The 19980-nt window shown below is 38.9% G+C and overlaps 2 protein-coding genes across 6 annotated transcripts in view; both read left to right on the top strand.

Annotated features, from left to right (window-relative positions):
• Positions 1 to 3446, top strand: part of MEIKIN (meiotic kinetochore factor) — an 80507-nt gene extending 77061 nt beyond the window's left edge. For 3 of the 4 annotated variants that reach the window (XM_053220669.1, XM_053220666.1, XM_053220664.1), the window contains one exon: positions 2721 to 3446. In XM_053220669.1, coding sequence (XP_053076644.1) covers positions 2721 to 2752 — 32 coding nt within the window. In that variant the 3' untranslated portion in view covers positions 2753 to 3446. The remainder of the gene's footprint in view (positions 1 to 2720) is intronic. The other variant, XM_027076748.2, reaches the window with a different exon arrangement.
• A 10809-nt stretch (positions 3447 to 14255) lies between these two features.
• FNIP1 (folliculin interacting protein 1) overlaps positions 14256 to 19980 on the top strand; it is a 146780-nt gene continuing 141055 nt past the window's right edge. For both annotated transcript variants that reach the window (XM_027076760.2, XM_027076759.2), the window contains exon 1: positions 14256 to 14450. In XM_027076760.2, coding sequence (XP_026932561.1) covers positions 14359 to 14450 — 92 coding nt within the window. In that variant the 5' untranslated portion in view covers positions 14256 to 14358. The remainder of the gene's footprint in view (positions 14451 to 19980) is intronic.

Here is a 19980-nt window from a genome sequence, read left to right as displayed (position 1 = left end):
TCATATCACTAGGCCCCTAGAAATTTCACTGAGATGAAAAGATACCCTGCAATTCCATTTCCCTGGATCATGGAGCCCCATCATTTCCACTTCCAAGAGTATATCCAACTATAATGTGTATATATATGTTCATCAACAGATGTATGCTAGAATGTTCATAGAAGCACTTGGATAATAGACCCAAACAGGAAATAATCCAAGTGCCCACCAGCAGTAGAATGGATCAATACTGTGTTACATTCATTTTCATTGGGAGTGCTGTGTAGCAGTGAGCATCAACAATGTGCAGTTACATGCAACAATATTGATGACATAAGGAGCCAGACACAATAGAGTACATTTCACATTACTTATATTTAGTACCAAGCTAGGTAAAACTAAACTATGATGAAAATCACTATAGTGGATGTCCTCATTAGGGAGTGACTATTAACTAGAAAGCATTATGAGAGGAAATTCTAGGGTGCTAGTAGTGTTCTGTTTCATTATCTGAATGCTGGTTACATAGATATGGTAAGTTTGTGAAAACCCATCAAGCTTTGTAGTACATATATGTACATTTTTTTGGGTGTAAGAAAAAAAGTTAAAAAATAAAAACAGAGAGAGACACCTGGGTGGCTCAGTTGGTTAAGCATCCTACTCTTGATTTTGGCTCAGGTCATGATCTCATGGTTCATGAATCTGAGCCTCACATTGGGGCTGATAGTGTGGAGCCTGCTTAGGATTTGGGATTCTCTCTATCTCTCAAAAATAAATAAAACTTAAAAAAATTTTTTAATAAAATAAAAATAGAGAAACTTCTTTTGATTTTATGGCTGTGCATATTAGTCTATGACATGAGATAATATCACAATTCTGGGCTTAAGTATGCAACAAATCAATACTAAAATGTGTCTGGGAAGTTCTTCCAAGTGTTTAGACTGAAATTTTTAATGTGATTCAGAGAGACCCCTTGATGTATGCTGACCAATTATGCCACCTCCTGGCTTCTTTCTAGACTCTCACCTCATTTGGCAGCCTCTTCATTTAAGTAATTCCCTTTCAACTTCTGGCCATTTGTCTGTGCCTTTCCTTTAATAAAAATAGCAAAGCCCCAAGCTAACTAGTGATCGTGTTATTTTGAACATGTAACGGCCTATTTTTAGTCCTGGCATTTAACGTTTTAGCTAGTTTGGCAGTTATCTAATCAGGACTGCAGTATGAAGCTTACTTTTGATGGTCTAGGACCCCTGCTCATTATGATGTTTGATCATTAATAATGCTGATTAGAGGGGGAAAAAAGTGGTGAAAGTGAACCACAAGAGGAATCCAAAAGAGAAGTGATAGATGAGGTGGTATGGGTAAATAGAAGTTTGAGAATGGTACATCCATGTGAAAGAGGCCTTCAGTAACATCCAGTCCAAGGTTTCTTGATGGGTGGCCCTCTGACCACCTACACCAGAATTACTTCAGACCTGGAAAATTACATTCTCTAGAGATATGGCATAGGAATCCACAATTTGAAGAACTCTCAAAGTGATTCCAGTAAGCACTAAAATTTGATAGCCTTTTAATGATCTGGTCTATTTTGCTTATTTTACATGTAGTAAAAATGACTTAGCCAGATGAATAAGTGACTTGTTCATATTCACACAGCTACTGGCAGAATCAGAATTAGAACTTAGCTCTCTTGGTTTTCATTAGTTTGGGTAGCTGTCAAATAAGGCATGTGGGGTAGAGTAGATAGGGCTCTGAGTTTTTCAGCTCATCTATACATAACAGTTTTGCTTCTCTTTGTTTTATACATTGGGCTTCTGTATTATATTTAAACAGACACTTTTTTTCTTGTTGATTCGATGTCAAAAAAGATGAAGTTCTGCAGTTAATTGGTTCATTTATTCAATAAGTTCATTGACTGGATGTCATATGTTAGATGAAGTTAGTGGTTGGTAATATTGAGATAAAGACATAGTTGTCTTTATGAAATTTGTAATCTCATAAAGGAAGTCACATAGGTAAAACAAGTCCAATAGGTACTTTCACATATGTAGGACTGTGTTGGGATACATAGGGAGATGCTTTGAAGGATGATCTGAAGCCCTCAGAGGCATTCTGAGTATAGGCTTTCTAGGCAGAGGCACCATGATAAATAGAAGCACAGGGGCTTAAAATATCATCAGGTAGTTAAGGAACTGAAAGTAGTTACATTCGGCTGGAGTTGAGATTGGACTCTGAGAACTGATACTCCGAGTCTTTAGTAGGGATCAGAGGATAGATTATGAATCCCAAAATCCTGTATTAGGAAGAACCTGGGTTTAGCTACAGCATAGAGGAGTAGAACACAAAGGAAGGGCGGGTAGGGACATGTGAGGATCTTCTTGCTGGGTGGTTGCTGAGGAAGACAAGGATGAGGAGCACAGCTGGATTGACTCCTCCAGGTTATATGGCTGGAGTTAGAGGCCTTGTGTTGCTACTGTCAGCCATCTTTGCTGGACTTCCCAGTGGAATGTCATTGTCTGACTTCAGAGAGTAACCTCAGCATGTCCAGGAAGGAGTGTGCTAGCTATTCCTCTTTTTATTTTTATTTTTAAATGGCCTCTGGATTTGTTTAATAAGGGACAGAGTGAAACTATATTGGTTGGGTGTCAAGAGCTCATGCCCCCAGAGACTGGTTATTAATAATTATTGGTCACCTTCTTGTGATATATATGGAATAATCTATTATTGTATTTTTTCTCCAGATATTATAATAAAAACAAATGGCAGGATGTAGCAGCTGTGGCTGAATTTTCACCACTTTGAAGATATGCATGAATGTGAAGCCAAAGTCCATAAAGCAGAATATCTGCCTGAAATTATATGTAATTCAAAAATCAAAATTCTCTAATTATTTGTGATATATCCTGGTGTTTAAATTCTACAAAGATTCTTATAATTTAGTCTGTAAAGAGACATTCTTCTGTATCTTCTTAAATATGTGTATTTGTATTGTAAAATAAGAATAAATATCTTAAAAGACTGTACACTAACTAGATATTTTAGCTGTTTATAAAAAGCCAAGTACCAGAATACTGTGTAACTTCCTTTGTGTTTTTCCCAAAGTTTGTCCTCTGTATGAATTAAAAGTATTAAAGTTGTTGAAGCGCTAAAAATGAAAATGCTTATATTACAAGCTATTTTTAACAGAACTTAATTGAAACCACATGAGTGAGAGACCTAATTCCAGGTCTGACTGAAAGAAACTCTATACTCAAGTTTGCTGAAGCAGGGAATGTATAATATGTACAATCAATCATACACTAAGTATTTGATATATTACCTCATCCTCAAACCTTTAGCTAATACTATCTGTAGGATTTTTTGTGTTTGTGTATGTGTGATATTACTTGTTGTGGCATCTTTACACCGCCCTTCCTAAAAAGCAGCAGCTCTGTTGTCAGAGAACATCAGTTGTATAACTGTTGGTGAAATTGTAATTCTTAATGATTTATTAATGTTATTATACATAAAAGTAAATAAGTCAAATTTTCAAAGCTGCTTCAATACGAAAGAAAATTCTAAAATCAACGGATTAATTTGAGGTTATGTAACCAGTATAACATTCATTTTTAAATTTTTTTTTTCAACGTTTTTATTTATTTTTGGGACAGAGTGAGACAGAGCATGAACGGGGGAGGGGCAGAGAGAGAGGGAGACACAGAATCGGAAACAGGCTCCAGGCTCTGAGCCATCAGCCCAGAGCCTGATGCGGGGCTCGAACTCACGGACCGTGAGATCGTGACCTGGCTAAAGTCGGACGCTTAACCGACTGCGCCACCCAGGCGCCCCTAACATTCATTTTTAAAGATGAGTTCCATGAAGATATTTTTGTAAATTACTTGACAAGGTCTTAAGCGACTAACAAAACTATTTTTAATTTCTATTTCACGTTTCCATCTGGAGGTGAAATACGGGAAAGTTACTAGGAAATGTAGAAAAGGTCATTGAAGATGGTGGCTAAAACCAAGTTTAGATCTGAATGTTTTTAAAATTTTTTAACATTTTTATTTATTATTGAGAGACAGAGAGAGAGACAGAGCATGAGCACGGGAGGGGCAGAGAGAGGGGGAGACACAGAATCTGAAGCAGTCTGCAGGCTCTGAGCAAGCTGGCAGCACAGAGCCTGACTTGGGGCTTGAATTCACAAATCGTGAGATCATGACCTGAGCCGAAGTCAGATGCTTCACCGACTGAGCCAGCCAGGTGCCCCTAGATTTGAATTCTAAATCAGTATTCAACTAACAGAACAACTTGGTTTTAAAAGCAGAAATGTGACAAGCAGTGAGGGGAAAAGAAACTCTCAAATTTATAATCCAAGTGGGAAGGGAAAGGACAAATTATACTTGATAGTTTGTAATCAGGTGGTAGGTTCTTAGGAGAAAGAATGACACTTGATTCTTAGGCTGGGCCTAGTGGGGCTGGAGGAAATAAGTACTTTGTATTGCTGATAAGGAAAATAGAATTAGCTCAGAGAGAGGTTAATACTTACACCAGCCTGATGTGAGTTAGAAAGTGACAGAGCCTGGATCTGAAGGCAGGACTATTTAAATCCACTTTGTTTTATCAGCTAGAGCATAGAGAAAAGTGAGAGGGAAGGAGTTGCAATTGGCATTCAAGGCTTAGGGATGGAGGTATGACTTAAAGTATTATTAAGAGAAAGGAAAGTTGAATAAGCTTTAGATTGCTGTCTAGAAGACATGAGAAGTCCAAAGCAATTACTGTTGGCAAATCCTACAAGAAGGTTGTATTCTTCACTTTATATCTGTGGGTAGGTCTCAAGGTCCTTCAGTGAACCTCCCTAGAAGAGCATTATAAAAAGAGTTCTTTTCTGGAAAGAGGGTCTCCATAGTTTTCATCACATTTTCAATGTTGTCTGTGATCTAAAAACAGTTAACAATGGGACTGGACCCCTTACTTCAATGTATAACTAATATTTATTTCAAGGATTTAAATTTTTCTAATTATACCTCATGAAAAAGAAATCTCAGGTCATAAGTCCCCAGGAAAATAGTTAAAAATGCATGAAAGGGCAGATGTTATGTCATTTTCATTTAGAAATTTTTAACTGGAGTGTTTTTTCACTTCTCCAAGGTGTAATTCGTCATGCTTTGTTCACTTGTGAATGGCCTCTTTTCTCATATTGTATATATAGCATATGTGTTTCTATGAAGGATATAATGCCCAGACTTTCCAGATAAAAGTTAACTACAACATCTTCTACTCTAATGTTGCTTTCTAACCTACATTTTATTTTACTTTTTACTTTTTCAAATTATTTGTTTTTATTTTTTAATTTACATCCAAGTTAGTTAACATATAGTGCAATAATGCTTTCAGGAGTAGATTCCAGTGATTCATCCCCTACATATAACACCCAGTGCTCATCCCAACAAATGTCTTCCTCAACACCCCTTGCCTGTTTAGCAATCCCCCACCCACCCACAAACCCTCCAGCAACCCTTTGTTCTCTGTATTTAAGAGTCTCTTATGTCTTGTCCCTTCCTGTTTTTCTATTATTTTTGCTTTCCTTCCCCTATACCCATCTGTTTTGTATCTTAAATTCCACATGTGAGTGAAGTCATATATTTGTCTTTCTCTGACCAGTTTCACTTAGCATAATACCCTCTAGTTCCATCCATGTTGTTGCAGATTCTAACCTGTATTTTAAAATGTTGACCCATTTTACATTTTAAATCCTCCCTTGACTCCTTATGTTCTTCTACATACCCATTCTTCACCCTTTTACACCCAAATTTCCTAAAGAGTGCTACTTTCACACCTATCCCTCACTCCTCAGCACATCCTCCTCCTCCACCTGCCCCCAATACACACAGAGTCTGGCTTCAACTCTCATTCTCCACTGACATTGCTCCCCTCAAGGTTACCAGCAATCTTCTTGATGATAATCTAAGGGGTATTTTTCAGTGTTCATCATATCTAACCTCTCTTTCCCAGCTACTGATAATGCAGACTAGTGCTCTCTTCTTGAAAGCCTCCAGAAAGGAATGACCTCTCTGAAACATTACTCTCCAGACTTTTATCCAATCTCCAGCTCTTTCTCTTCTCTTTCTTCTGAAGGTTCATTTTCCTCTGTTCAGTCTTTAAATTTTGGTGCTTCCATGGGTTCTATTGTAGGGCTTCTTCTAATGTTACACAGTCTCCCTGGGTGATTACATCTATCTCTGACTTCAGTCACTATCTTTTTGCAGTTGACCCTAAATCTTTGTTTGTAACTGCCATGGATATTGGTAGTAGACATGTGTGGTGATTGTCTCTGCATCTGTCCCCCAAGAGGTTACTTGTCTTTCCTTATATACCCACAGCATCCTATACTTGCCCATTATCATAATGTTAATTTTAATAATTATAATAATACTTATAGTTAATTGTCAAATTCTGTTTTTTTCTTCCTAGACTATAAGGTCCTTGAGTGAAGGAATTACACTTGTTCATTATTATATTTTAATTCCCCTCTACTTCCATCCTAATTGGGTTTTGAATTTCCAAGCCATATGGTTTAGGTTGGATTGATCCCTTCTTAGTTCCAGGGGTGAGCCTTTAATGATTTAAGGAAATTAACATAGCCCACCCAACTCTGGCAGAATGATTGGTTTAGAAATGGGGCCATGGCCTAAAATGATTCTATTGGAATCAAGTTCAGAGGTTTTTTTCTGGAAATTCTGGGATATAGACTTTTTCCTTTTGGATTTTTACCTGAAAGGAACGCTGCTGGAGCCACCTGTGTCCACACATGGAGGCCTGGGAATGGAGGTCACATAAAGAATTAGAGTTGTGATAGAGTGATTGGATTCTTGATATCATTGGGGCAGTCCCTGGATGCAGCTGTGCCTGAACTTTCCATCTACTTTAGGTCAAATGATGAGAGTTCATCATTTTTTTTTTCAATTAAGCTAGTTTAGTTTGGTTTTTCTATCATGTGTAATATAGAACATCTTCACTGCCTAGAGTTGTAGATCAGTGTAACCAAATGCTTACTTGTCATTACTGCATGGGTTCTCATGGTATCTGATATTCAACATACCCCAACCTGAACTTATTTTCCCCCTTGAAGTAGTTCTGTTTTCTGTTTCAGTGCTAGATATCTTCACCCACCCAAGTTATATGAGCCAGGAATTTGGCTATCATCCATAATCCCCCCCTTTCTCTTGTTTTCTCACAGGCAGTCATTCATGAAGTCCTGTTGGTCCTGAATCCTAAAGACTCCTTAGTATTTCCACTCCCCTCCATTCCTATGGCTATTCTCTGAATTCATGGCAGTATTTCATTGGCTGCTTTAGTGTAACAGCCTTACCACTAGATTCTCAGCCTTTATTCTTTTATCCTATAGTTAATTTTCCACAATGCATCAAGAAGGAGTTTTGTGAAATGCTCATCTGATCATGTTTTCTGCTGAAAATCCCCCAATAGCTCTTCAGTGTATTCCGAATAAAGTATGATCTTTTGAACTTATTTTACATAATATTCTTAATCTAGTTCAGTGTTACCAGTAGATTATATTATATGCCACTGAATTTTTATATTTTCTTTTGCCTGCAGGCCTGCCTGTGCTGCTCCATCTGCCTGAAGCACAACTCCCCCACCCACATCCTCTTCTTTAGCTTCTATTTTAATTTTTAATCCCTATTCATTCCTTCCTTCAGAAAACTCTCCTTAATTCCCCCGAAAGGCTGTCTTTGTATTCCCATAATATCCTGTACTTGTCCACATCATAGCATTTGTCACAGTGTACTGTAATTACCTGTCAAATTCTTTTTTTTCCCCTAGACTGTAAGCTCTTCAAGTGTAAGAACCACATCTTGTTCATCAGTGCGTTTCTAGGTTCTAGCATAGCTGCCAGACACATTAAACATATTATTGTATTTGAAAAATATTTGTTCGGGAGCATGGGTGGCTCAGTCGGTTAAGCATCCGACCTCGGCTCAGGTCATGATCTCATGGTTCGTGGGTTTGAACCCCACGTGGAGCTCTGTGCTGACAGCTCAGAACCTGGAGCCTGCTTTGGATTCTGTGTGTCCCTTTCTCTCTGCCCCTCCCCCCAGTCACACTCTGTCTCTGTCTCTCTCCTCAAAAATAAATGAAACATTAAAGAATATATACTTGTTGAAAAAATGTTTGTCATAGAAGTGTGGCATTATATAAAGGGCCTTTTTTTTTTTTTAGTATTTCCTTTTTTAATTTATTTTTTTTCAATATATGAAGTTTATTGTCAAATTGGTTTCCATACAACACCCAGTGCTCATCCCAAAAGGTGCCCTCCTCAATACCCATCACCCACCCTCTCCTCCCTCCCACCCCCCATCAACCCTCAGTTTGTTCTCAGTTTTTAAGAGTCTCTTATGCTTTGGCTCTCTCTCCCACTCTAACCTCTTTTTTTTTTTTTCTCCTTCCCCTCCCCCATGGGTTTCTGTTAAGTTTCTCAGGATCCACCTAAGAGTGAAACCATATGGTATCTGTCTTTCTCTGTATGGCTTATTTCACTTAGCATCACACTCTCCAGTTCCATCCATGTTGCTACAAAGGGCCATATTTCATTCTTTCTCATTGCCACGTAGTACTCCATTGTGTATATAAACCACAATTTCTTTATCCATTCATCAGTTGATGGACATTTTGGCTCTTTCCATAATTTGGCTATTGTTGAGAGTGCTGCTATAAACATTGGGGTACAAGTGCCCCTATGCATCAGTACTCCTGTATCCCTTGGGTAAATTCCTAGCAGTGCTATTGCTGGGTCATAGGGTAGGTCTATTTTTAATTTTTTGAGGAACCTCCACACTGTTTTCCAGAGCGGCTGCACCAGTTTGGATTCCTACCAACAGTGCAAGAGGGTTCCCGTTTCTCCACATCCTCACCAGCATCTATAGTCTCCTGATTTGTTCATTTTAAAGGGCCTTCATTTTAATAGAATAGAATAGAATTCTAATAGAATTCAAGGTCAGGATTTCAAACTGATTTATTTTATATTAAAGTAAAAGTTTGATTCCTTAAAAGCACTTATCACAGTATGTAATAACTTGTTTACTTGTTGGTTTTTTACAAAAAAATTTTTTTTAACGTTTATTTATTTTTGAGACAGAGAGAGACAGAGCATGAATAGGGGAGGGGCAGAGAGAGAGGGAGACACAGAATCGGAAGGCTCCAGGGTTTGAGCCATCAGCCCAGAGCCTGATGCAGGGCTTGAACTCATGGACCGCGAGATCGTGACCTGAGCTGAAGTCGGATGCTCAACCGACTGAGCCACCCAGGCACCCCTACTTGTTGGTTTCTTAAGGGCAAAGGATATACCTGTCTTGTTTGTTATTGTACTCTTAGCACCAAGAACATAGTAAGTGCTTGATGCACCATCTCTTTTTGATTGTTTCCGTTAGCATAAAAAATTCTTTGTTATCTTCTGTCGTAAAAAAAGAAACCAGTTTTCCCTCTTCCCATCTCCTCTCACTCATTTTCTCTGCTCCCTATGTCAGCAAAACAGAGGAAGTATCTATACTTGCTTTAACACTTCCTTTCTACCCTTTATTTTTTTGAACTCACTCTTGCATACGATTCCACTGAAACTACTCTTACCAAGATGCCCATGTTGACGAATCTAATGGACACTTAAATTTTCAGCAACATTCAACACAGTTGATCCCTTCCTTCTTTTGGGAACTTTTTCTTCTCTCCTTATTCTTCTCTGCTAGATCCTTCTCTTCAAGGCCTCTAAGTGTTGTCTTTGTTGAATCTTAGTCCTGGACCCTCTTCCACACATACACATTCTCCCTAGGTAAACTCATCCATTACATTATTTTAAATGCCTTCCACATTTATCTTTCTAATCCTGTCTTCTCCCCATATATTTTACTTAGAATCTCTACATGGATGTCTAATAGACAAGTAAAACTCAACATATCCAAACTTAATACACTTGATTTTCTTCTTCCAGTCTGTGCTTTTCCTGGTCTTTTTATTGGGAAATAACTTCCATTTAGATGCTTAAGGGAAAAACCTAGGGGTTAATCCTTGGTTTTTCTTTCCTTCACTTATATCAGAATTCCTATTAGCTGTATCTCCAAAATAACTCCAGTTAGCCATTATCTGCTTTCACTGAAAATACACAGTAGCCTCCTATACAGCTTTTCTGCTTTCATTTTTATTCTTCTGTAATCCTTTCTTCTCAGAATATCCAGAGTGATCTTCTAGAGCCATTTATTGTCCGTCTGTAGTTTTAAACTCCTGCAATAGCTCCCATCACATTTAATCTATCTTTGTAACCTCTCAAACATCTTCTTCTTCCCAGAGTGCACTCAGCTTCTCTGACCTCTTTTTTTCTTCTTCAAACAAGTCAAACCCATTTCTGCCTCAGAGGCTTTGTACTCTTTCTTCTCTCTGCTAGAATATTCTTTCCATGGCTCGTTCCTCTTCATTGTTTAGACTTCATTTTAAATCCCACATCTTTGGAGAGGACTTTCCTGACCATTCTATCTAAGTATGGCCTCCTCCAGATGCTTGCTACCAACTATATTGTTCATAGCTCGTAGCACAACTTACAAACATCTTGTTTATTTTGCCCCTTCCCACTGAGAACTAAGTTCTCAAGAGTAGGTATTTTTGTTAGTACTGTGTCCTCAGTTCCTACAAGTCTGAGACCTTGGAGGTCCTCAAGAAGTATTTGTTGAATAAATGAATGTTTTTGTTTTCTGGACTCAAACTACTGCTATTCCCTTAAAAATGTTTTTTTTGGGGCGCCTGGGTGGCTCAGTCAGTTAAGCATCCGACTTCGGCTCAGGTCATGATCTCGCAGTTCGTGAGTTCAAGCCCCACGTCGGGCTCTGTGCTGACAGCTCAGAACCTGGAGCCTGTTTCAGATTCTGTGTCTCCCTCTCTCTCTCTGACCCTCCCCCGTTCATGCTCTTTCTCTCTCTGTCTCAAAAATAAATAAACATTAAAAAAAATGTTTTTTTGTTTTTCTTTTTTTTTTTTTTTTTTTAAAGTAGGCTTCACATCTAGCACGGATCCCAGCACAGGCCTTGAACTCATGACTCTGAGATCAAGACCTGAGCTGAGCTGAGATCAAGAGTCAGACACTTTACCAAGTAAGCCACCCAGGCACTCCTGCCTTTCCCTTATTATATAGCAGTTAATCATCAGTTGGTTTAAGAGTTTTTAAAACTGAGGTACCCTGAGTCCTTCTATGTATTACTCAGGCAGTTTTACTTGATCATCTTGATTCTGAATGTCTTGTTCTATGACATTATTGGTGAGAACTGAACTTGTTTCATGAGAATTTAGCATAATTGAGGCATGCTTATTTAGTATTGTGATTAAAGGAGATAGATTCCAGTTTTATTGCCACCTTTTCCTATATCTGTAACCAGAAGAGAGTGCCCCTGTCTTTTATGTTACTGGAAGCAGGTGGACACAGACCCATAGGCTATTGGGGTTTTGGGGTGGCTGAATCACCTATCCCTGAGTGAAAGTGTAGGCCTTAAATCTAACAGTTACACATTCATATAATATTAATGAATAGAAAACAATTACTTCATTTCTCACATTTCCTCCTTGCTGATTATCTAAAGTAAAAGAGCCTACTTTAAGACACCTCAGCCTCTTTGTGGGAAGAGGCAGTGTTAAGTGAAAGAGAAAAAAAAGATAATATACACTGTTACTGAACTTGAAGTTATTTTCAATTTAATCTGCATAATTAAGTATAGTTATGTGTCATAACAAACTTGTGTCATTTCATTGCTTTCTTATTATGTAATTTGAATATTGCACTGCAACATAAAGGAAATGTGATGAATGATAGCAAGTTAATTTAGTTTTTTCTGTACCTTTTAAGCATAAATCTAAATGAGACTACAGAAATGAAGTTATTACATGATTAGAGAATACTAAAACAAAGTATCTCTTATGCAAGCAGTCATGTTCTTTCCCTTATTAATATCTATAATTATCCATGAAGTAACTTTTTCCCAAGATGAAAGCACACAAGGTTATTGTATTTAGAAACTTACTTCTGAGAGGACAAGGAAATACTCTTCTCTCTGCCAGTCATGGACCAGCCATGAGTCCTTTGTGTTATTGGTTCTATATACACAGGTTTGGGTCTGTTTCCACTCTAACTAATTTAGTGTAACTTACTAATATAAAAGAAAAATAATATACCCCCAAATGAGTGATTAATTGACTTATAGGATGTGCATATTCTCACTTCTAAATATTGCATTGATTTCATTTTTTGTTTACAAAAATTGTATTCCATATTCACATTTCTTTTCTTTTTTTTTGGAGAAAAATACAGTTAATTCTGAGCAACACAAGTGTGAATCTTATCTGTAGATTTTTACAGTTTAGTACTATAAATGTATTTCCCTTATGATTTTAATATTTTCTTTAACTTACTTTATCATAAGAATACAGTATATAATATATATAAAATACAAAAATATGTGTTAATCAACTGTTTATGTTATTGATAGGGCTTCTGGTCAACATTAGGCTATTAGTTAAGTTTTTGGAGAGTCAAAAGTTATACTTGGATTTTTGAGGTTGTAGTGGTTGGGGCCCCATGCCCCCTGCTCACTTGTTCAAAGGTCAACTCTTTACATAGTTCATTTTGCCTTGTTAGAAATCTTTCTGTTTTGGTGCCAGAATCTCAAGGATTATCTTTATACATGTACTGTCCTGCTGTTTTGAGCCTGTGTTGCCCAGTAAACTATGGGGCTTGGTAAATGAATCTTAACCCCAGAATGTTGTATGTCACCTTCTCAGAAAGACCTTCCCCACTCCCTCGTTTCATTACTTAGTTCTCATTCAGAAGCTAGTCTAAAATTACCTTACTTATTGTCTCCTCATATAGAAAGTTAGATATGCCTTCTTTGTTTACTTTGGATCCCCAGTACCCAGACCAAGGACACTTAAGCATTTGTGGAATTAATAAATTAGTTTCTTAATCATCTATAAATAGTGCTTTAAAAAAAAATCTTGCAACAGTGAAACTCATGGTAACCGCTGAAATTGTCAGTCTGCCTATTTGTTTTCTTTTTTCTACAGAAGACCACTTATTTTAGAGTTTAAACTCTAGCTGTAAATTAGTGGGAGTTGGTAGCCACTCAAGGAAAAGACTGTTTTATTTTTCTGCCTAATTAAATGAAATTTTCAAAAGGGTTTTTAAAATCTAGCCTTCCAACCACATACCGGTCATTTACTGACATCCATATTTGAGAGAATTTCGTCCCACGCTACAAAAATTTCTGTTATGGAGGGGGAGTGGGGGGATTAATGGGGGTACTGAAAATTTATTTAGACCAGTTTGATCGGAACCCTGATAAATTTTGGCGTCCTGGGTTTAATAAGACTGTAAGGTCATTTTCAAGCCATGTGTTTTTCTTTGGAAAGTGGTTTTCCTCCCATCAAATCCATTTGTGTACAATTCCACTGTAGAATTCCTCTCTCCCTTACATAATAGACGTTAAGATAAAGCTTAAATCCTTAAATCCTGAGCTTCCCATCATTAGCTCTCACAAAAGGCTAATTCCCGGTGTCTGGGTTCGAGGGTTCAAGGAGCCTGTGGTAAACCCTGAAGGTGGCTGCCCAGAGCCCCTGGCCGAGGCCTTCTCTGCTGGAGGTCATGGCTGTGGAGGGTGTCTTGGGCAGGATTCTCCACCAGCCACGCGCTGTCAAGCTTTGAGCCCACACACCTCGCGGCCTGGCGCGGGCAGGCCCGTGGCTCCGCACTCAAAGTCTAACCTAGGTCGAACACCTTCCCCGCTGAGGGGGCGACCGAACCCGGACAGGCGCCGGATGGAGGTACAAAACCTTGGAGGCTGAAGAGGGAAGGGCAGGGAAGGGTCGATTGCCCGTGGAGCTCTAAGCATCCCGCTTTGTCGTGGGTGCAGGGAGCCGAAGCCTTCTGCATCGCAAAGTCCCGGGCATCGTAGCCTCAGAGAGCAGCAGCCAACATCACGGAGAAGGACCGTGACCCGAGCGCGTTCCCCCTTCCCTTCCCCAACCACCTCTATTCCCCGCCCCTCCCCTCCTTTCCGCGCACACCCCGCCCCGTGAGCTGCCACGTGAGGGAATCCACTCGTTAGCCTATGGGGGCCAGCTCCGCCCCACGCCCCCGCCTTGCCCCCTGCTCTGCGCGCCGCCACGTGATGCGGCTCACCGCCAGCCAATGGACGCCGGTCTTGCCTCGCGCCCCGCCCCGCGCGCCGTGGCCGTTTGAAGTGACTAATTTCTGTCATATGACTGAGGCGCTCATGGGGGTGGCGGGGCGGCTCTAAGAGCGGGGGCCTAGCAATCGCCCTAAGGAACAACCCTGATCTGGCCGTGGTCAGCATGGCCCCTACGCTGTTCCAGAAGCTCTTCAGCAAGAGGAGCGGGCTGGGCGCGCCCGGTCGGGACGCTCGAGACCCAGATTGCGCGTTCAGGTAGGGCGCTGCGGGGCGGGGGGGGGGGGGGGGGGCGCGGAGCCGATGGCCTTGTGGGCTTGGGGCTCCAGATGTTCAGGGGCCTTCGGTGTTCGTGTCCGCGCGGCATTGCTGCGCGGGTACTTGGACCTGGGCCTCAGTCAGGTGGGGCTGGGCAGCTGGGGACTTGTGCTAGAGGGCTAGAGCGAGGTCCTGCCTCCCCACCACCCCTATCCCTCGCTGGCCCCTTCCCCCTCCTCCCGGTCTGTTTGTTTATGTCCTGCCCGACTTCCACGCGCGGCTGTGCTTTCCCCACCGACCACCGCGGCCTGAGCGTAGGGTCCACACTCCTTCCTGGAAGCGAGTAGAGTTGGGAGCGGGCTGGGTTGGATCTCAGCCTCCGTCCTCTGGGCTGAGAAGTTCTCCCCTCCTCCTAGCGACCAAGTCGCCCTCTGGGTGTTCCATTCCCCTTACTCGCTGTTGTGGAGAGAGCTGCACGTTTTGGGCAACCTTCTGAGGGTAGAAGACTAGAGGAGCAAGTAGGCAAGGTGCCATTCTTTCAGGTTTCTTGGAAACGAATACTGGAGGTGTGCAGTTGCCGGAACGAGCGATCTTAGTGTTATCGAAGGAGAAAGATGAAACCTAAGAGGTTATGGTTACTACTGACTGGACTGATTCAGATGAAGTACGGTCTTAGAATTGACCATCGAATCATCCCGTTAGAATTTACCAAAAATAAGTCTAAAAATTGAAAACGATAGCAAAATCTTTTGTGGTATTACAGGCTTTGTTCATTTTTGGTTGCACTACCTGTTGCTGGCAGAAAAAACTTCGTAGAATTGTAAGATTTAATGTAATAGAAACGTGAATTCAAGGTAAAATTTAGTCTCCAAACCGCATTTGAAGAAGAGGTTATGTCTTTCACATAGCCTTCATACTTGCTGCGGTGTGGAAACTTGTAAATATAACTGGGCTAAATGTCACGTATCACTCAAACCTGGTAGGACAGCAGAGAGCCCAGTTGTTCAGTAGTAGTAGGAAAAAATGAGAGTCTGTTAAATTTTGCAACAGGCAAAAGTTTGAAATGACTGTACCACACTGGTACAAGGTTTTGATATTCTTAAAATTATTCACTCTCTTTGTAATGCAGGTCACATTATTAAACATTGAGTAATACATGTGGAATTGTAGTATTAAATGGAAAGAAATTCACTGACTTTTAGAGGAAGAAAAATCTCAGTATGGACATTTTGGAAAGGTGTTTATTTAGTAAAAGATGTTTTTCTAGGTTTGGGTCTTTTGCACTTGGAAATAAATGCCTTGCCATGCTCATCTAATAACTTTTAAAAAACATTTCTTTCCTGATTTTCTTTTGAAAGATGAAAGTGTAGTCTAGTTAGTACTCCATTGAGACATCCAGTAAATCAGGAGTCAGTAGAAAGCAGGTTGAAAATATTATAAAGATGACACTTGATTAGGCTTTCCATTTCTGGGCAAAGATTGACTTTGGGATACTCAGGTTTCCAAGGGTCTCAAGTCACTCACTCGTGAAAAAAAATTTTCGTGTCTATTTTTAAAAAATGTAAAGCCTACTATATAGTTGTGTAATAGTACTTTAGAGTTGCCAAAGCACTTTCTCATTAGTTATCTCATGTGATATTTCACAACAACCTTGTGAGATAGAACAAGTAGCAATATAGATAACTATGTGATCCTTTTTGCAGTGGAAGTAAGAATTATGTGTAAGCCCAATAAGTGCAGTACAATTTAGAAATGATTGCTTTTAAAAATAAAATGTGTACAAGTGTAAATGTGAGAAAATGAAAACTAGTTAACATTCACACAGCTAGTAACTTGTAGATCTAGTTAGCCCAGGTATTTTTTTTTAAACAACTTCACTGGGCTATAATTTACATGCAATGAAATTGAGCCATTCTAAGAGCACAGTTCTGTGAATTTTGCTATATGTACACAGTTTTGTACTCACTACCCCAGTGAAGTTTTAGAATACTTCCATCCCCAGAAAGTTCCCTTAAGCCTCTTTGCAGTCCATTCTTAAACTATTGTCACTCAAGGCAGTCCCTTATCTGCTCTAATGACAAAAGGTTTGACTTTTCTAAAATTTCCTATAAATGTGATCATATTGTTTATATAGCCTTTTCTTTCTGGCTTGTTTTAAATCAGAGTGATGATTTTGAGATTCATCTAAGTTGCACTTATCAGTAGTTCTTTCTATTCTGTTGCTGAGTAGTATTCCATTGTATGGATGTACCAAAATATGTTTATCCATTCACTACCAACTGGCAAACATTTGGGTTGTTTCCAGATTTGGGCTGTGATGAACAATGCTGCTATGAACATTTGTGTACAAATCTTTATGCAGACATATGTTTTCATATCTCTTGGATGGTTACCTAGGAGTGGGATTGCTGGGTCACATGCTAGGTATACGCTTAACTTTTAAAAACTTGGGGTGCCTGGGTCGCTTGGTTAGTTGGTCGTCCAACTCTCGATCTTGGCTCAGGTCATGGTCTCAGGGTCATGAGATCCAGCCCTGCATCCATCTCTGTCCCAACAGCGTGGAGCCTGCTTGGGAGATTCTCTGTCCTTTCTCTCTCTGCCACTCCCCCACTCGTGCCTATGCACTCTCTCTCTCTCGAAATAAATAAGTGACCTTCAAAAAGGAAAGAAATTTTTTTTAAAAATTGCTAAACTTTTCTGAAGCAATTGTACCATTTGGTTTTCCCACCGGCAGTGTGTGAAGGTTACAGTTACTCTATCCTCTCCAAAAGCTGATATTGCTGGTCTTTCAAAGTTTTTTTTTTTTTTTTTTGTATTGTAAAAAACACCAACAATATTTACCGTGTTGACCATTTTTGAGTCTTTCTGATTATAGCCATTTTAGTGGATGTAGTGGAATCTTACTGTGGTTTTGATTTGCATTTCCCTAATAACAAATGATGTAACTCAGGTTTTAGAGTAGATTAAAATTTTATTCCAGTATATCATGCTTTCCTTTCTAGAATCCTTTTTTGGTTTTGTTTTGTTTTAGTCAGCTTAAGTTGTTAAATCTGACTTGGACACTGTTAGCCATTGGCAACTAACCATAGTTCAGCGTCTAAGAGTCAGTTTCTAGAGTTAACAATATACAAGGCACAGTGGTAATAAGTCACAGTAGGGCTCTAGGATAGGAGAAACTTGTGATATGAAGCCTTAGGAGCCTTAAAATATTGTGTGCTTATCTAAGCTTCTTGAGCTGGAGATGAGTGTGAAAAATATCACAGGGATATTATTTCAGTAATTTGTAGAATTAAAACAATAACTTGTTTCATAGTTTGGAGAATTTGGGGAAGAAGTTTCTTTTAGGAAAATGAATAGTTTTATGTTTTCTCCATCACACCACTTTGCAATGGAAGAATTAAGTGTAAGTCCAATAACTATAGTGCATATGAAATGATTGCTTTAATTTAAAAATAAAATTTCTGGGAAGAAGTCTAATTTGGAGAAGAAGTTTGTTTCAGAGCTAAATGTCTGTAGGACATAATTAATGTTTAGTTAAAAAATTCTGTATTTTTGTTTTATTCTTAATACGTGAACTTTTGCTCTTCCTGTCTGTATCAGAAATTCTTACCCTGTTGTAACAATCTCTTAATTGTTCTTTTTTCTGTTCCTCTTGCCTTTCTCCAGACTATTCTCAACGCTTCATCCTTTACAAATGCTAATTCTGATTATGATCAGCATGCAAAGTGTTATAGAATTTAATAGCTGCATTACAGAGTTATTTTAAGGATTCAAAGAGATAAGTCATGGTTAAGTACTTAATGCAGTGCTTATTAGCACATGACATTCAGAAACCAGAAGTTGTGCTATGATGATTCCATGTTTATGTGTAAAACCATTCTGTTTGGGCCCAAACTCCTTAAAGTGGCCGTATATTGTGTGGCTTTTGCAAAGTTTCTAGCCTTGACCTTGTTTTTAAATTAACTTAAGGTCATTTTTAAAAACATAGCCATTATTCTATTATTGTAGATATTTCTTAATATTATCTATTCTTAGGCTATATTAATATTTTCTTAGTTGTTTCAGTATGTCTTTTTACGGTGGCTTTGTTTGGATTAGAATCTTAAAAAGGTCTGTATATTATATTTGCAGTTACGTTGCTTAAGTAATTTTGATTCTATAACATCCCTCTCACCCTTTTAAAATAGGATTTGTTGCTGAAACTGGGTTATTTTTCCTTTAAAATTTCCCACATTCTTTATGTTTGCTTTCTTATGGGTTTCTTTAATTCAGTGCTTCCCAGCAATGTGTGTTTTAACCAGTTCCTTCCAGGTTATTCTCATGCTCAAGATTGAGGACCACTGCTTTAGCTTATTATCTATTTCCTGAGAACTGGTAGTTAGATACTTTATTAGATTCAGGTCCAGTTTTTTTTTTTTAATAAAAATATACCATAGATGTTTTTCGTATACTTCCTTTCCATTAGAATTACATAGTGTCAAGTTGTCCCCCTTTTAGTGATGCTTAGATTGATGAGTAATTTCACATTGTATCAGCCTTGTTTTTCTATTATAAGATTCTCCTTTCCTTAATGGTTTTAGCATCTTTTGTTGATTATTGTCTGAATCCACTATCTTGTTAGGAATTGTGAAATGGTGATATCCTGATTCTTTAATTCTTCCCACATTTATTTCCTGGAAGAGATTTCTCTTACCACCTATTTGGCTACTCTTTGCTATAGGAAAGGTAACATATATTTGATTGTTTGCCTTTATCATTTGTCAGAATAATTTATAATGAATTGTTCGGTGAAAGTTTTCACTTTAATTTTCATTTTTTGTCATCACAAGCTTCTGGATTTTGATGTATTTTAATTCCTTATAGTCTAAATTGTCCCGTATTTGGCCCACAGAAGACTTTTCGAGTTGATTTCTGTGCCCTTGTGCCATGATCTTTTTAATCTTTGATAACTTCTGCTTTCCTTTGGCCTTTTCTTAATCCCCTCTCCCTCTTCTATGATTTTATCACCTTGGACATGTTTTAGATTCTCTGATGTGCTATGCTGTCCTATTCTCTGTTCTTGACATAGTCGTGTATATCTTTTTTGATTGGCATTTTTTTAGTGATCATCTGGACTTATCCTAATTGTCCTTCCTCCGGGAAGCTTTTTCTGATTTCTCCCAGACTGAGTTGGGTTTTGCTGCAGTTTTCTCCCATAGCTTAATGCATTTCCTACTGTGATATCTGTTAAAATTGTCATTATGTGTCCATATCTCTCTTTTTTGCTTGCTTGGGTTCTCTTCAACTTCAAGGTAGATTTAGAGTTAGAACCCTGTAGAGCCGCCTGTTGGATTGTTTGTGGGAAACAGATACCTAGGTTTCTGCCTGGCGCCTTTAGATTGGTGCCATTTTTTGAGGGAGAAGATACAAGATTGTAGAGGCATGTTTTGACTAGTGTATCAGCAGCAGCTTTCCCGCCCTTATTCTGTATCATAAGGCATGATTTATATTTATCACAGCTCTTTTTACAACTTACCATCCATCTCCCCCA

This window comes from Acinonyx jubatus, chromosome A1 (genome assembly GCF_027475565.1).
Source record: "Acinonyx jubatus isolate Ajub_Pintada_27869175 chromosome A1, VMU_Ajub_asm_v1.0, whole genome shotgun sequence".
Taxonomy (NCBI): domain Eukaryota; kingdom Metazoa; phylum Chordata; class Mammalia; order Carnivora; family Felidae; genus Acinonyx; species Acinonyx jubatus.
Note: the sequence above shows the minus strand (reverse complement) of the source record. Positions and strands in the feature narration are given on the sequence as shown.